Genomic DNA, 18,289 nt, shown 5'->3' on the forward strand with positions numbered 1-18,289 from the left:
CGATGTACAAGATCCTCAGAACTGATGAGCAAATAGAGAAGCAATGTTCACATGAACGAAGGGGGGACGTTATTGCAAACTGAAGACAAACGAGTCACCACCTTGTAAACAACAACACTGTCTTGTAAACAACAACACTGTCTTGTAAACAACAACTCTCTCTTGTAAACAAGCACACTGTCTTGTAAACAACAACACTCTCTTGTAAACAACAACACTCTCTTGTAAACAAGCACACTGTCTTGTAAACAAGCACACTGCCTTGTAAACAAGCACACTGCCTTGTAAACAAGCACACTGTCTTGTAAACAAGCACACTGCCTTGTAAACAAGCACACTGTCTTGTAAACAAGCACACTGTCTTGTAAACAAGCACACTGTCTTGTAAACAAGCACACTGTCTTGTAAACAAGCACACTGCCTTGTAAACAAGCACACTGTCTTGTAAACAAGCACACTGTCTTGTAAACAAGCACACTGCCTTGTAAACAAGCACACTGCCTTGTAAACAAGCACACTGTCTTGTAAACAAGCACACTGTCTTGTAAACAAGCACACTGTCTTGTAAACAAGCACACTGTCTTGTAAACAAGCACACTGCCTTGTAAACAAGCACACTGCCTTGTAAACAAGCACACTGTCTTGTAAACAAGCACACTGCCTTGTAAACAAGCACACTGCCTTGTAAACAAGCACACTGTCTTGTAAACAAGCACACTGTCTTGTAAACAAGCACACTGTCTTGTAAACAAGCACACTGTCTTGTAAACAAGCACACCGCCTTGTAAACAAGCACACTGTCTTGTAAACAAGCACACTGCCTTGTAAACAAGCACACTGCCTTGTAAACAAGCACACTGCCTTGTAAACAAGCACACTGTCTTGTAAACAAGCACACTGTCTTGTAAACAAGCACACCGCCTTGTAAACAAGCACACCGCCTTGTAAACAAGCACACTGTCTTGTAAACAAGCACACTGTCTTGTAAACAAGCACACCGCCTTGTAAACAAGCACACTGTCTTGTAAACAAGCACACTGTCTTGTAAACAAGCACACCGCCTTGTAAACAAGCACACCGCCTTGTAAACAAGCACACCGCCTTGTAAACAAGCACACCGCCTTGTAAACAAGCACACCGCCTGGTAAACAAGCCCGAGCCCCTCAGCTGGGAGCAGCAAGGGACCTCAGAACAAGGGTAAGGGTCGTATAAGGGTGATATTGAGGCAACCCGAGGTTGGTGGTAGTTGGTAATGATTGCGTCATTACCAGAGGGGGGGGTGGGATGAGGGGGTGGGGGGCGGGGTGTAATGGGGAGGGGGTCAGTGGGAGTGGGGGTGTGTGCTGGGATTCGTGGTGTAAGGGGGGTCTGTTGGGAGTGGGGGGGAAGGGGATACTGCCTTATACTTCATGAGGGAGTATGGAGGATGGGAAGGTGTAAGGAGTGGGGTGAGGGGGATGAGGGGGGGGGAGTGGGGTGAGGGGGAGGGATAGGGTGTGAGGAGCGGGGGGGTGGGGGTGGGGGTATTGGAGTGAGGGAAAATCCCTTGTAAAATAATAGAAGGGGGAAGACTTGTTTTGAACATTTAAAGTTCCTTAATGAACACGTTTAAAGAGACCGAGTCCTACACACGCTCCGCCCGGCATGAATGAACCCAGAAATATAAACAGCAGCAGGAGCTCCGGGCCACTCCATTAGGGAACACACACACCACAAGCTGGACACGTCAACACATACCATAACAGTAAGAGTTATTTCGACTGGATAAATGACAAAGCAAAAATATATCATAGGCATTCCTTAGACAGCAGTCATAACGCGGGTTGTCGGTTAGTCAGTTATTTGGCCACGACGGAGCCGTTTGTGCACCGGGGAGACGGAGCGAGTGTGTCCTCGAGACAGACCACAGACCTGGTCTTCTAGACTGGACTTTCGGGTCAGTTATAGGCTTAAAGCTGGCAGGACACCGATAGGTTTAAGGCTGGTGGTCTAGTTATATGCTTCAGGCTGGCAGGTTACGTTAAGGCTCGTTTAAGGCTGACGACCCAGCCTTAAACGAGCCTTAAACGAGTCCTGATACTTAATTATCAGGAGAAAGCACCAAGCCATTACGACTATATAGTGTGGGAGTGAACATTAATTAACCATAAATTATATGATAATCCCATCTACTGTAACTGTGGTCTGGACTCGTCCAAGTTCCCATCAATGTACAGTGCTTCTTATAGCTAAGATGTTATGATAGTTACTCTACTCTAAGATAGATGTTACTCTCTCTCTCTAAGGTGAGAGAGAGAGAGAGAGAGAGAGAGAGAGAGAGAGAGAGAGAGAGAGAGAGAGAGAGAGAGAGAGAGAGAGAGAGAGAGAGGGGGAGGGGGGGGGGTGGCCATGCATGCAGTGCTTGTGTAAACTCATTAACCTCAGTTCAACTGTGTGCTAAATATTAATGGGAAAGGTTTCCGCCTTTATATAGGCTGCCACTTAGGCCTTATATAGGTATACAGTTGGGAGGTGTTTGTCCTCCCTAATATGCCGCCGGTGCACCTTGCCTCCCCCCCCCCATACCTTATAATACAAGAATAAAATGCTTGTATTTTTTCAGGGATATTCCTGCGCGGGCCCTAAGCCTCTGGCAAGCCCACTAAGAGTTACTTGTTTCTTGTTTCTAATGTTCTAATGTTTTGATTAGAATAAAGCATTAGATTAGCTTCGGTCAACCTGCCTGTCAACTCTTGATCAATCAACTGGTGTACAGGTTCCTAAGCCTATTGAGCTCTATCATATCTACATTTGAAACTGGAGTCAGCCTCCACCACATCACTGCCTAATGCATTCCATCTGTTAACTACTCTAACACTGAAAAAGTTCTTTCTAACGTCTGTGTGGCTTATTTGGGTACCATGTTTCCACCTGTGTTCCCTTGTACGTGTACCACCCGTGTTAAAAAGTATTTTTATCTACCCCTATAAATTTCCCTGAGAATTTTGTATGTTGTAATCATGTCTCATCTCACTCTCCTGTCTTCCAGTGACTTGAGGATTACTTCACAGAGCCTTTCCTTGTAAGCCATACCTGGCAGGTCTTCAACTGGCACAGTATTCCTGGTATAGTCCGCACTGTAAGCCACAAGATACTATGTAAGAACAGTATTACTGGTACACACCGCGTGGAGCAACACAGTGAGCAGCACTATACACTCTGTAAGGGAAGTGTATACTGTGAGTGGTTCCCAGGGTGTAGGACCGTACAATGTAGGGGACGGTAGAGAGTAGAGGACGGTAGTGTATGGGGTAGCAGAAAGTAGGGGTAGAAGAGAGAGTGCGTGCCGCAGCAGCCTGTACAACACCCGCCCTATAGGTAGACAACACCACCACGTTCATCATGTCACCTGTACCCTGACACAGCTACACACACTGCTGGCAACACAATATACGCAATATGCGTCTGGGTTACACTGTGTGGGATTAGCAGGTACACACACACACACAGAGAGAGAGAGAGAGAGAGAGAGAGGAGAGAGAATGTGTAGCAGGTTGCAGTACATGTAACGGGGAGTGAGTGTGAGGAAGGAGAGGTGACGAGAAGTGAGGGGAGCGGAGGAGAGAAGGGGGGTGGGGGGGGGGACATGAAGTGAAGGAAGGGTAGGTGAGGGGAAAGCTGTGGTCCGCAGAGGTAGGTAACCCCCCCCCCTCCCTGTGTGGTTCTAGTGGCTGGGGGCTAGGAGCTAGAAGGAGCTGGGGGCTAGGAGCTGGGTGCTGGCATATGTGATAAATTGGGAGAAAGTTTGTAAAGATCCAGGGCTGGTCAGCTACCCCCCCTTCCCCCTCAGTGTTTCCACCACGCCCTGCGCCCCCCCCCCCCACAACACACCCTCCCACACCTCCCCTCTCCCCCCACACCCCCACCACAGCTCCCCCCCTCCCCTGACACCCCCACCACAGCTACCCACACCCCACAGGTGGCAGGTGAGGGCATACACCGGGTGCTACACAGTTGTAGGGAGACACAATGCACCTGTCACACTCCCTGACTCTCCCTCACCTGAACGTACTCCACCCACTTGCTCCTTACCCAAGTACACCCACCCCCTCCTTACTCGCAACACCACCCCCCACCTCTGTACACCCACCTGCTAGGTGTATCCCCCCCCCCCCACACACACACACGCACTAAGGGCTTCGCGGCCCTTCCTCGACCAGGCCTCCTTTTTGTTACACACCCCCAAGAAGCAGCCCGTAGCAGCTGTCTAACTCCCAGGTACCTATTTACTGCTAGGTAACAGGGATATCAGGGTGAAAGAAACTCTGCCCATTTATTTCCGCCTCCCCCGGGGATCGAACCCGGAACCTCAGGACTACAATCCGAAGCGCTGTCCACCCAGCTGTCAGGCGCCCGCAAAACACAATCATAAAAACAATTTTGGATTTCAAAGCGTAGCTTGAGGACAATAATATACTGAAAACTAGAACAAAATTGTGCAAGTGATCCACAATATGTATTGTAAGTATGCCATACTACTATGTAAGAAGGGTCACATATATATGGGTCACCCAGTAAGGTCAGCAGCGCTGTAAACGTTGCCTCTGCTAGGCTTTTAGGCTAGGCTGAGGCTAGGCTGGCTAGGCTGCAAGTTTGTACCGCCTGCTCGCCATGCTACTGGGCGCAATGTCCATCAACGGATGGAGGATTATTCAGGCTACTCCAAGGGCTCGCTCAGACCTGAACACAGTCCAAAAATAAAATAAAGTTGGTGTATGTACACCAAGAAATAGGGTACAGCTCTCTGTGCTTATATATGCCTTGTGTCCACCTGCTGATGTGAGGCTGACTACAGGAAACTGTCAGCAAAACAATCCACATACCCAACGTCACCATGTAACTGAATGTGAAAAACTTTAAAGAATTTAAGAGACAATTATATTACATCCCAAAAATTCAAGAAATGTCAAAATATTTAATTCGGGGATGACATATTACCAAAAGCTTAGCTAAGCAGCTTAAGTTTGCCTAAAATAGATTGTGCGCACACTGCAAGTTCTAATTTATATATCACTACCTATGATATATAGTGAGGACACTAAGTTTTCACTACCTACCACAGATAGTGAGAATAATATGAACTCTCACTGCCTATATCTTGCTTTACATTCATGCCTAACATTAACTACAGTAACTAATAACATCACTAATCCAGTAATGTGATCAATTTATATTAGTCTAGTTAAGTATAAATATAACTGGCTTTGTTTAGTTTAAAGAACATGAACAAGTTAGGTGAACAATTGCAGTAGGTGATAGGAAACGCACCCAATCATTTCTGTCCAGCCCGGGATTCGAACCCGCAGTTCCCGATTATGAGTCGAGGACGAACCCGACTACTACCGGGACCCCTGTGTGTTTTACAAGGTGTGAACTCCATGCTGCTGGACATGCCAGCATTAGTCTAACAAATGCTGTGCAGATTGCCGTGTAGGAGTCCTGATTTAGGTTTCTAAATGATGTTCTAATAAGAAAAAAGTCCACTACGGGCTCACCATAGCCCGTGCTACTTGGAACTTTTTGTTCCAAGGAGCTAATCTTAAACAACAAGATGTTCTAACGTTCACCAGCGTCCTATATGCAGCAGATGCTACCCTGTTTAGGTGAGCTTCCGGTGTTAATGTTGGAACTGTATCCACTCACAAATCTCTATTTCCGATTCCTGTAGTTGCCTTCCCCTCTTATGGCATAGATATCTTCTGGTTTTCTTTCTTCCTTCCCCCATCTTCATTACCTTACATTTGTTAGGATTGAATTACCACACGCAATGATTTACTCACGCCCGGGGTTATCTTGAGGTTATCTTGAGATGATTTCGGGGCTTTTTTTTTAGTGTCCCCGCGGCCCGGTCCTCGACCAGGCCTCCACCCCCAGGAAGCAGCCCGTGACAGCTGACTAACACCCAGGTACCTATTTTACTGCTAGGTAACAGGGGCATAGGGTGAAAGAAACTCTGCCCATTGTTTCTCGCCGGCGCCTGGGATCGTACCCAGGACCACAGGATCACAAGTCCAGCGTGCTGTCCGCTCGGCCGACCGACTCCGACCGGTTCGTCAAAGTTCTTCTGCAACTTCCTACAGTCATTCTATTTTTACATTCCTTATCCTTGTGTCACCTGCAAACACTAACATGTACGAACTCACTCCCTTGGGTATGTCATTCACGTAAATTAGTAAAAGTATCTGTCCCAAGACCAAGCCTTGTAGGACCCCACTTACTACATTCCTCCTGTTCGACACCGACTCTTTTTTTTCTGTCCTTCAGGTGCTCCCTTACCCAGTACAGTGTTTTAACAGTTATCACAGCCTGCTTCTCCGTCTTGTACACCAGCCTTTCATGAGGAACAGTGTCCACTGCTTTCTGACAATCTAGGAAAATACAGTCTACCCAGCCATCTTTTTCCATCTTAGAACTCTCAAATTTATCAAGCATGATTTGCCCTTTCTAAATCCATGCTCCTCTTTTGTTACTAAGTTGGTCCTCTTCAACTGCTCTACCATTCTCAGCTGGTTACTTTCTCCAGTACTTTACATGTAATACTTGTCAGTAACACTGGTGTGTAATTTAGTGCCGCCTGTCTATCTTTTTTTTTAATATTGGAACTACATTTGCCTTTTCCAAAATTCTGGAAGATATCTTGCTTTGAGTGTTTTATTGAATATTTTAGACAACACGTGACAAAGTACTTCTGCATCCTCCTTCAGCACCATGTTAGGATTAAGTATGACACAAATGATTTTGTCATATCTACTTATTCCGGGTATTTCTTCTAAAGTGACCACAATGTCAACCATTGTTTCTTCCAACCTTTTATCTTGAAGTCTTAGTCTCACTCTGCTTATATTGTAAAAACATCCCGTAATCTTTTGTTAAGTTCCTCACATTCCTCCTTTTCATTTTCACATAATTTCCTGTATTTCCAGTCTCCTTAACCTGATTACATGGTGTCTCACTGTTAGTTTCTTCTTATGCGGCTATAGAACTGCTTTGGTTGGACCATATTTTCTGTCGCAGTGTCATTTTCAAATTGGCACTCTGCTTCTCTCCTGATTCAGGTGTATTCATGTCAGTTTTTCTTCAGTGCCTCTGTACTGTCCTCCATGCCTAGTTCTCAACACTTTTTCCAGGCTTTCTTGGTCTTCTTTGTAGTCTCCCTGCATTGACTATTAAGCCAGGAGTTTATTTTCCTAATCCACCTCATTTTTCATGGGTATGAACTTCTCCATTGTATTTGTACATTTCTGAGCAATTAATTCCATCTTCTCATTTGCTGTCTTCCCTTCCATTGTTCTCTCTCCCTCCCATGAAGAAAGTCCATCACTTTATTATAGTTCCTGCCTCTGTAATCTCTCATCTTCTTTAACAGCGTTCTTTATCTAACCAACTTCTTTTTCACTATGTAGTCAAGCATGATAATGCAATGGTCGCTAGCTTGAGGCATCACATACTCTTTTCAACACCTGTCTCATTCTGTCCCACTCTTTTCAACACCTGTCTCATTCTGTCCCACTCTTTTCAACACCTGCCTCATTTTGGGACAACACCAGTTTCAGTGTGTGTCTGCCATATCTACCATTTTTGCTCTCCGTATCTCATCACCCCTCTGGGAAGGGGGGGAGGTCAATATTTATCCAGTCTATTTCCCTGTGGTTAAAATCCCCTAGTATTAGAATTTTAGCTCTTGCTCCCATTGCCACCTGTGGTTGCTTTTCCCATTGGCTTTAGATTAACCAAACATTGAGAGGGACGTGCTAATGCATTCCATTTGTTAACTACACCTACAATGAAAAAGTTCTTTATATCGTCCCTGTGGTTCATGTGGGTACTAAGTTTAGACTCGTGGCTCCTTGTTCACGTACCACCCGTTTGTGTGTGTGTGTGTGTGTGTGTGTGTACTCACCTAGTTGTGCTTGTGGTGATTGAGCTCTGGCTTTTTGGTCCCGCCTCTCAACCGTCAATCAACTGATGTACAGGTTCCTGAGCCTATTGGGCTCTATCATATCTACACTTTAAACTGTGTATATGGAGTCAGCCTCCATCACATCACTTCCTAATGCATTCCATTTGTCAACCACTCTGACACTAAAAAAGTTCTTTCTAATATCTCTGTGGCTCATTTGGGCACTCAATTTTCACCTGTGTCCCCTAGTGCGTGTGCCCCTTGTGTTAAATGGCCTGTCTTTATCTACCCTATCAATTCCTTTGAGAATCTTATATGTGGTGATCATTTCTCCCCAAACCTTTCTGTCTTCCAGCGACGTGAGGTTTAATTCCCATAGTCTCTCCTCGTAGTTCATACCTCTCAGTTCGGATACTATTCTGGTGGCAAACCTTTAAACCTTTTCCAGTTTAGTCGTATGCTTGATATGGACTCCATGCTGGAGCTGCATGTGTGAGCTGTGCGTGTATTCACCTAGTTGTGTTTGCGGGGGTTGAGCTCTGCTCTTTCGGCCCGCCTCTCAACTGTCAATTAATCAACTGTTACTAACTACTATTTTTTTCACACACAAACACACACACCCTCCAGGAAGCAGCCCGTAAAAGCTGGCTAACTCCCAGGTACCTATTTACTGCTAGGTAACAGGAGCATCAGGATGAAAGAAACTTTGTCAATTTTTGTTTCTCGCCGGCGCCGGGAATCGAACACGGGCCACGGGATTACGTGCCCAGCGTGCTATCCACACAGCCACCGGCGCCCCCTGTGTGTGTGTGTGTGTGTGTGTGTGTGTGTGTGCGTGTGTAAAATGAGAGAATATGTAGTGTGAAAAGCATATGTGGTATGGTGTTTAGTGAGAGAATATGTAGAGTGGGGTGTATGTGTAATGTGTGTGATGTGATGGGAATATGTGGTGAATATGTGTAGCGTGTGATGAGTGTGAGTGTGTAGCTAATGTGTAGCTCGTTAAGAATATGTGGCGAGTGTATAGCGTAGTGAATGTTTGGCGTGATGAGTAAGTACCTGGCGAGTGTAAGCGCGAGGCGAGTGTGAGTGTATGGCGTGGTGAGAGTGTGTTGGGAGTGTGAGTGTGGCTGGGGGGCGCGTATCTCACAGCAGCCTCCCGGAGCGGGGTGTTATCTGTGTTGTGGCCAGGGCGGAGGGAGGTGCCCCGGGTGCCACTAGCCTCTGGGTAGGGTAGAGGGCACGCATCACTCTGATACTCCCACACTCCTGCCATGACAGAGCCACTGTCCAGCGTGTTATGACAGAGCCACACTCCTGGGTGTGTCATGACAGCCACACTGTCGAGCGTGTTATGACGGCCACTGTCGAGGGTGTGTCATGACAGAGCCACACTCCTGTGTGTGTCATGACAGAGCCACACTCCTGTGTGTCATGACAGAGCCACACTCCTGTGTGTGTCATGACAGAGCCACACTCCTGTGTGCGTCATGACAGAGCCACTGTCGAGGGTGTTATGACAGAGCCACTGTCCAGCGTGTTATGACAGAGCCACACTCCTGGGCGTGTCATGACAGAGCCACACTCTTGGGTGTGCCATGACAGAGCCACACTCCTGGGTGTGTCATGACAGAGCCACTGCCCAGCGTGTCATGACAGAGCCACACTCCTGGATGTGTCATGACAGAGCCACACTGCCCAGCGTGTCATGACAGAGCCACACTGCCCAGTGTGTCATGACAGAGCCACACTCCTGGATGTGTCATGACAGAGCCACACTGCCCAGAGTGTCATGACAGAGCCACACTCCTGGATGTGTCATGACAGAGCCACACTGCCCAGCGTGTCTTGACAGAGCCACACCACTGAGCGTGTCATGCTGCGTCATCCACCCACACTAACTCAACCATTCTATGTTTTACCTTTGCCTGACTGCGTGGGCGGCGGGTGTAGCCGTGGGTGTGGGCGCCTGGGCGGCGGGTGGTGTAGCTGGCCTCAGTGGTGAGTGTAGGTGTCGCGGCCCCTCACCAGTAGATGTAGACGCCCTGGGGAGTGTTGCTGCTGCAGAAGTAGCAGCAGGAGGTCCCCCAGAGGAGGCAAGGGTGAGGAGGGCGTGTGTGCAGGGTGCACGTGGTGGGTGTAGACAGGTGTTCCAGCAGCAGGCTGAGGGGCAGGGCTGGTGCCTGAGGGCTCCACCACACTCGTAGGGCCAGCTGCCCGCCTCCCTCACAACACACTGACTGCCCCAAGCACCGCTCGCACTAAAATGGCTGCCCACCCCAACAAAAATCGATACGGGATGTTAGTGGTAGCCAGGAGCTGCCCACCACCACACTGTGCCCCGCCGGTCTCCACACTGCGGGCCTCCTCTCTGCTCTCTCGCTCGCTCTCACCCTCCCCTCTCTCACTCACACTTGTCCCGCCTTCACTCACACTGACAGCTTGTAGCGTGCACTGACAGCCTCATGGAGGAGCACTATATGTGAGGCTGCCTGCGGCTCCCCCTGGCCTGCCTACACACTCTGGGTGAATGAACCACCACTCAAGCATACACTGCCAACCACCGCCTCGCTCAACTCATCCTCCACACTCACCATAACTTTACGCTCTCTAAATTAATTCCACGATTTTAATGGCAATTTTATAATTGAAATCTATCGTAAATATCTTTCTGTTGGTGCTTAAAGCGATAAAGGATTTTTAGTGTGTGTATATATTTATTGATGTAGTATAGGTTCTCCTTTGGAGCGCGGTTGGTCCGAAAGCGCGGTAAAGTTGACGGCAGATGAATTTTCCCAGGTAGTCGGCAGCAGTTATGAGGGAGTCTCTCCCTCACGCCCTCGCTCTCCCTCATGACCTGTCTACCTCACTCTTACTACCCCTCCATCGCTCCCTTGCGCCCTCACTCTCCCTCACGCTCTCTCTCTCTCTCTCCTTCCTTCACTCCCTCACACTTTCTCTTCCTCACTACTTCTCTCACTCGCGCTCTCTCTACTACTACAGTTAATTGTCTTCATTCGCTTAACCCCTCAGTCTCGTTTGACCACTACTCTTGAGTGCCTCTCCCCTCAGTACCTCGCCTGACCACTGCCCTTGACTGCCTCTCCCCTCAGTGCCTCGCTTGACCACTACCCTTGAGTGCCTCTCCCCTCAGTGCCTCGCTTGACCACTGCCCTTGACTGCCTCTCCCCTCAGTGCCTCGCTTGACCACTACCCTTGAGTGCCTCTCCCCTCAGTGCCTCGCTTGACCACTACCCTTGACTGCCTCTCCCCTCAGTGCCTCGCTTGACCACTACCCTTGAGTGCCTCGACCACCAGTCGACATAAACACCGCCGGTAACCATCATGTTGCCACACAAGTTACCGTCATAGTCTTGCCTCGCCGACAGGTAGTTTAGCGACCTCCGCTACTTGGACTCCGCTACCCCCGCTACCACCTCGGGGCCCGACGCTACGCTGCCGCTACCCGATAAAAACACAGCACCAACATTTACATTATTTTTTTTATATTTGCTCATTTTGAGCAAACAATTGCACAATCTCCGCTACCTCCCTCTTCATTAGCAACGCCAGCCCGTGACGCTACCCCGCGGCCGCCAGCACCACCGTAGAGCACACGCACTCAGGGGCTGCTTGTACATCATCCTCGAGTGCCTTAACCAAGAGCTCCAGCCCCAGAGTACAAGAGGAAGGGGGCCTCGCGCACTCTACTTGATCCCTGGGAATATGGGATGGGGTATTTAAACCTGCCCCTTGGCACACCCCTCCGGTGCAGGAATCGATCCCCACCCATTCTGCACCTCGCCACCCCTCTGTCCCACCCCCTCCCACCCATTCTGCACCTCGCCACCCCCCCTGTCCCACCCCCTCCCACCCATTCTGCACCTCTGGTGTGGGGGAGGTGCACATGGGATGGAATCTGCACTTTCTGAAGCACCAACCTTAAATATAAAAAGTCTAGAAGCAGAGCTAAGAGGCTAGGAGGATGGGTCGAGGGAACTAGTCCTCCCAAGAACACCACACCGGATAGAAGATGCAGAGGAGATATGTTCACAATATAGAAGATAGACAAGATCTATAATGACAGCCTCTTTAAATTAAGAGAGAGTAGGACAAGAGGACACAGGTGGAAGCTGGAAACACACCAGTCGAAGGAAGGTAAGGAAATACTCGAACCCTGTACGGGCGGTCAACCAGTAGAAGCCGCCTCCTTCCACAACTTTAAGGCCAGACTCGACAGAGAACACGAACATCATAAAACGTGTGAATTATAACACAAGAGGTACAAGAAGGGTGGTAGGCCGGGCATGAAGAGCCAGAGTCCATCTCCGCTGGAGGAGGCCTGGGTCGTCTCTCTCTCACGTCCCGTACATGTCCCTTACACATCTCATTCCCTAGTTCTTCCGCCTCCCCTCTTGATGGCTGGGGGGGGGGGGGTCATCCTCCCTGGCCTACCCTTCCTCTCCCTCCCTGGCCTACCCTTCCTGACCTACCCTCCCTGACCTACCCTCCCTGGCCTACCCTTCCTCTCCCTCCCTGGCCTACCCTTCCTGACCTACCCTCCCTAACCTACCCTCCCTAACCTACCCTCCCTGACCTACCCTCCCTAACCTACCCTTCCATGAGTGTCCAGCGTGCCACCGTCAGCGCCGCCTGGATGACTCACTTGCAGGGGGGGGGGGCGGGGGGAGGGGGCAGGCTGCTGTTCTCCCCCCCTCCTCTGCAGTACCCCCCCCCCCCCCAAGAACACACTACCTTCCTCCTGCCCGTCACGGCCAGTGCTTCCGTCCGCACTACCTGTTCTTATGGTGGGGCGGTACTGGTGGTAGTGGTGGTGGTAGTAGTGGTAGTGGTAGTAGTGGTAGTAGGAGACGGAACACCACCACCACTCACAAGTCGTCTCTAGTGCACAAAGGAACAACAAAATTGTCCAGTGTAAATTGTTCAGCCGTGTTCATCACTTTCAGCCATAAATATTTAGATAAGTGGCCCTCCGTTTACCGGAGCCGCGCGGGTGTTGCTCGGTCTCTGGGGTCGAGACCGCGCGGGTGTTGCTCGGTCTCTTGGGCCGAGACCGTGCGGGTGTTGCTCGGTCTCTGGGGCCGAGACCGCGCGGGTGTTGCTCGGTCTCTTGGGCCGAGACCGCGCGGGTGTTGCTCGGTCTCTGGGGCCGAGACCGCGCGGGTGTTGCTCGGTCTCTTGGGCCGAGATCGCGCGGGTGTTGCTCGGTCTCTTGGGCCGAGACCGTGCGGGTGTTGCTCGGTCTCTGGGGCCGAGATCGCGCGGGTGTTGCTCGGTCTCTTGGGCCGAGACCGCGCGAGTGTTGCTCGGTCTCTTGGGCCGAGATCGCGCGGGTGTTGCTCGGTCTCTTGGGCCGAGACCGTGCGGGTGTTGCTCGGTCTCTGGGGCCGAGACCGCGCGGGTGTTGCTCGGTCTCTTGGGCCGAGACCGCGCGGGTGTTACTGCTCGGTCTCTGGGGCCGAGACCGCGCGGGTGTTGCTCGGTCTCTTGGGCCGAGACCGCGCGGGTGTTACTGCTCGGTCTCTGGGGCCGAGACCGCGCGGGTGTTACTGCTCGGTCTCTTGGGCCGAGACCGCGCGGGTGTTGCTCGGTCTCTGGGGCCGAGACCGCGCGGGTGTTGCTCGGTCTCTGGGGCCGAGACCGCGCGGGCGTTGCTCGGTCTCTGGGGCTGAGATCGCGCGGGTGTTGCTCGGTCTCTGGGGCCGAGACCGCGCGGGTGTTGCTCGGCCTCTTGGGCCGAGACCGCGCGGGTGTTGCTCGGTCTCTGGGGCCGAGACCGCGCGGGTATTGCTCGGTCTCTTGGGCTGAGACCGCTCGGGTGTTGCTCGGTCTCTGGGGCTGAGACCGCGCGGGTGTTGCTCGGTCTCTTGGGCCGAGACCGCGCGGGTGTTGCTCGGTCTCTGGGGCCGAGACCGCGCGGGTGTTGCTCGGTCTCTGGGGCCGAGACCGCGCGGGTGTTGCTCGGTCTCTTGGGCTGAGACCGCGCGGGTGTTGCTCGGTCTCTGGGGCCGAGACCGCGCGGGTGTTGCTCGGTCTCTTGGGCCGAGACCGCGCGGGTGTTGCTCGGTCTCTGGGGCCGAGACCGCGCGAATGTTGCTCGGTCTCTTGGGCTGAGACCGTGACGTCATTGAATGAATGATGGAGAATGTATTGCTGACCGACACACAAGTCCGTCAACACTTGCCAGCTTTACCAGCATACCGTCTGGTAAAGTCTAGCCGCGCCCTTCACTCTCCCCTTCTTGTAGGGCGGACACCAAGAGGGACCTGCTGCAGGAGGCCTGTCCCAGGAGTGACCTGCCCCAGAAGGCCTGTCCCAGGAGTGACCTGCTGCAAGAGTGACCTGCCCTAGTGTTTCCCGGGTCCTCCCTTGATCGCCACTTACACATAAGACACGGAAACTAGTTACCAAACTTGAGAGAACACATGGGCGCCAACAGCAAGACCAGAGCAAGTAGCAGCAACACCTCCAAACCTAGCAACAACAGATGATAAAGCAGCAGCACAAGTGCCTGCAACAGCAAAACGTTAGAGTCAAAACAGCAGCAGCGCCCGTGCCAGCAGCAGCAGCAGCTGTAATATGCGACAGGAGCAGAGGCCGTAATTGTGGCAACAGGCGTGCCAACACCACCACCACCACCACGAGCAGCAGCAGCAGCAGCAGTGTAACACCAATAACAGGGCACGAGGGAGGGGGAGAGAGAGGGAGGGAGAGAGGGAGGGAAACAGTGGGTGAGGGAGGGAGACACGGAGTGAGAGAGAGGAGGCGAGGGAGTGCGGGAGGGATCCGCGCACGCCACGCTGGGTACAGTTTCCGGGGGACAGGTGTTCTGACAGTCCCACCTGCTCCTGTTGTCTGCCCTGCACCCTGTCCCCTGCCCCTACCCCTGCCCCCTGCACCCTGCCCCTGCCCCCCCCTCACCCTAGTTATTTGTTGGTAGAAGGGGCGGGGGTTGGTAGAGGGGGGCGGAGAGGGGAGGAGGGGGGTGAGAGTCAGGTGGGCATGACGACAACAATGCCCGGGGTATGGGGGGTGGGGGAGGTGGGGGTAGGGAAGGAAGGGGAGGCGGAAACTGGTGTTTTCCCCGCTCCTGTTCACCCGCCCTTACTGCTCTGGCACTGTACTCACAGAGCTGTAGTCGCCTAGTTGTGCTTGCGGGGGTTGAGCTTCCGCTCTGTGGTCCCGTCTCAACTGTCAATCAACCGTTGTACAGATTCTTGAGCCCATTGGGCTCTTTCACATCTACATGTGAAACTGTGTATGGAGTCAGTCTCCACCATATCACTGCCTAATGCATTCCACCTGTTAACTACTCTGAACTGTTGTACAATGTTGGTGCTCTCTTCTCTCTCTCTCTCACACACACACACACACACACACACACACACATTCACAAAACGGCCTTTAGAAACGTGTGTAAGGAATCTTTCAGAACTTTGTATACCACATATGTCAGACCAATCCTGGAGTATGCAGCTCCAGCATGGAGTCCATATCTAGTATGGCATAAGACTTGACTGGAAAAGACTGGACTGAAAAGATAAGACTAGAAAAGGTTCAAAGGTTTGGCACCAAACTAGTACCCGAACTGAGAGGTATGAGCTACGAGGAGAGACTACGGGAATTAAACCTCACGTCACTGGGAAACTGAAGAGTTAGAGGGGACATGATCACCACATACAAGATTCTCAGAGGAATTGATAGGGTAGATAAAGACAGACTTTTTAACACAAGGGGCACACGCACTAGGGGACATACGTGGAAATTGAGTGCCCAAATGAGCCATAGAGGAGTTAGAAAGAATTTTTTCAGTGTCAGAGTAGTAGACAACTAGAATGTATTAGGCAGTGATGTGGTGGAGGCTGACTCCATACACAGTTTCAAGTGTAGATATGATAGAGCCCAATAGGCTTAAGAATCTGTACAACGGTTGATTGACAGTTGAGAGGCGGGACCAAAGAGCCAGAGCTCAACCCCCGCAAGCACAACTAGCTAAGTACACAAGACGCATGTCATCTCACCGGCTGCTCCCGGGGACACAATTAACCTCCACATATTAAACTCAGCTATTTATATATACGAGACACAGAGCCCGCAGGTGGCAACACTGCGGTTGCCAGCGGCCGCCGGACCTGGCCACAGGCAACTGTAAACAAATAACAACAGGAAGCAACGAAACAATAAACACGGAAAATTAAAAAAAGAAAAAAAAAACATTTTCGCCCTAGAGTCAAAATGCTTAATACATAAATGTTTTCATATTTCTGATATGATACAGGTATCAAGCAAGTATGAAAGCGAACCCTTTGACCTCAGATCTGGTGCTGTTTACCTTTTTAAAATGCTGGGAGGGTAAGGTTGGTGCATGAGGAGGACAATACTTCACTAGGCTCTCAACACTGTACCTGGCAGCTGTGTGTCATTACACCGCAGCTCTGTGGCTCGGCCCAGCTGCGTCCTCTGCTGTTACAGACCACTGAGGAGGAGGGAGCCGCTGTCTCCCACACCCAGTTAACTCTTCTGGCGTCCAGTTGTCATGGACCAGATCTCATCATGTAGGGAGTCAGCCCGTCCTCCTAACAAAGACCCAAAAGTGATTCCATGCACCCGCCAACCCCCAGCTGTTTATGAATGAAAAACGGTTTACACGCGACTCACAACTGATTTCGTTCGAACACTTCCGGAACAAGTGCTTCGCTGACGACTTTTGTTCGAACCACAACGCTGTAAATGCTTCACCCACGTACTACAAATACAAATAATCGCCAACAAAACCTAAACACCTAACCTAACCTATGCCTATATATGCACAATATGCTACTATATTATAATATTAATGTATATTTGAGAAAATTCCCATTTTGAAGGAACAACATGTACAAATTTATGAATGCGTCTGTGGGGTCGACCGCTGGATGTAATGGACTTGAGTCGAGGACGAGTAGCGCTAATTTCCGTCTTCTCGAAACATGTTGTTAGGTCTTTTCATGTTTTATTTTCTATATAATTTTGTACTAATTCGTATATTTATGTTTTCATTGTCCTGGTCTTCTAATGGATACTTGGTAGTACAGTTGGGTTCGTTCGCGACTCACAATCTGGAATCCCGGGCTCGAATCCCGGGCGAGACAGAAACGACTGGACACTTTTCCTGTCACCAAATGCGTCTGTTCACCCAGCAGTAACTGATACCCGGGAGTTAGCTAGGCAACTGTTGTGGGTTGCATCCTGGGGGAGGGTCAGTAGTAATATATAACCCAATATAATATAACCCTAACGTATATACATTCATAGGCTACCTGTCCCCCGACAATATGTATTAAATAATTTTTAACTTTTTTTTAGCTAATTTTGCTAAATATTTGTTCTTTTGTTTTAGTGATGATAGAGTAACCACGAAGGAAAAACTGAAACAGGAATTTCCGTAAGTACTTTAATAATACATTTTCAGAAGGATAAATACGAAAGTACTTAAGGAAATTCCTGTTTCAATTTTTCCTTCGTGGTCTGATACTATTATATATATATATATATATATATATATATATATATATATATTATATATATATATATATATATATATATATATATATATATATATATATATATATATATATATATATATATATATATATATATATATAATACAGACAACAGTAACTGGGATACTACCCTGACGGATTTGGTTCGAATCCTTGATGGATTTCAGAGTTACTTCTGAAAAACTAATGCTTGGGAACGATCCAGTCTTACACACATGAAATATAATGTTGATAATTATTTCCTTTACTTGGAGCATCGGGGAAGTGAACTCGGACTTGTAAAGTAGAAGGCCGTGGCTGTGGCAGGCAGACCAGGCTACTTACCAATGAAGGCCACAAAAAAGACTGTCCCTCGGAGCAGTGATGCTGTAAACTTGCCCACCAAGGTCATCATACACGTGTCCCTTGCATGTATCCCCGCGCTCTTAATCAGTATAGTGACACATACACATGTTGTTGTTTTAGCTGCTCAGAACGAAGTGTTTATGTAGCACGGGCTATAGTGAGCCCGTAAGAGGGGGGACACATACCAAGACTAATAATCGACTTGAGAATGGTGGTCCAGGACGGACCGAAACGTCGTCGTCCCTTCACCTTCTAGTGTGTGATCTGGTCAACTCACTCACATGTGTAAGGGGCACCTCGTAGGGCTCCTCACCGCCCATTGTTTAGTTAAAACTCGCCAATGGAATGTCTTGGGTTTTCCCGATGTGACTAGGCTAATTTGAAGTTTGTGAGTGCTTAATTGAGTGCTTAATTGTAGTTTGTTGATGGTACAAAGGTTCTA

At 49.7% G+C, this 18,289-nt stretch overlaps 2 protein-coding genes across 5 annotated transcripts in view; both read right to left on the minus strand.

Moving 5' to 3' along the window:
* Positions 1-16,468, minus strand: part of LOC123762034 (B-cell lymphoma 6 protein homolog) — a 64,323-nt gene extending 47,855 nt beyond the window's left edge. Inside the window, exon 1 of one of the 4 annotated variants that reach the window (XM_069335797.1) lies at positions 16,366-16,468. The gene's annotated coding sequence lies outside the window, so the exon portion shown is untranslated. Of the gene's footprint in view, positions 1-9,861; positions 10,487-16,365 lie in introns of those variants that run through there. The other 3 variants (XM_069335798.1, XM_045748221.2, XM_045748222.2) reach the window with 3 other exon arrangements.
* Positions 12,917-17,893, minus strand: LOC138371057 (proteoglycan 4-like). The gene is made up of 2 exons (XM_069335709.1): positions 17,827-17,893; positions 12,917-14,070 (listed from the first exon to the last, which is right to left on the minus strand). Exons 1-2 carry the CDS (start codon positions 17,891-17,893, stop codon positions 12,917-12,919), a joined length of 1,221 nt encoding a protein of 406 aa, XP_069191810.1.
* Positions 17,894-18,289: the final 396 nt, after the last annotated feature.

The sequence above is a fragment of the Procambarus clarkii genome, chromosome 34 (genome assembly GCF_040958095.1).
Source record: "Procambarus clarkii isolate CNS0578487 chromosome 34, FALCON_Pclarkii_2.0, whole genome shotgun sequence".
NCBI lineage: Eukaryota > Metazoa > Arthropoda > Malacostraca > Decapoda > Cambaridae > Procambarus > Procambarus clarkii.

What these genes read in the sequence shown, in the direction of transcription:
- LOC138371057 (XM_069335709.1), bottom strand. Translation starts at nt 17,893, where the DNA reads ATGACCTTGGTGGGCAAGTTTACAGCATCACTGCTCCGAGGGACAGTC. An exon ending in CTTTTTTGTGGCCTTCATTG is followed by an intron (nt 14,071 to 17,826) that starts GTAAGTAGCCTG and finishes TCACGGTCTCAG; the next exon opens with CCCAAGAGACCGAGCAACAT.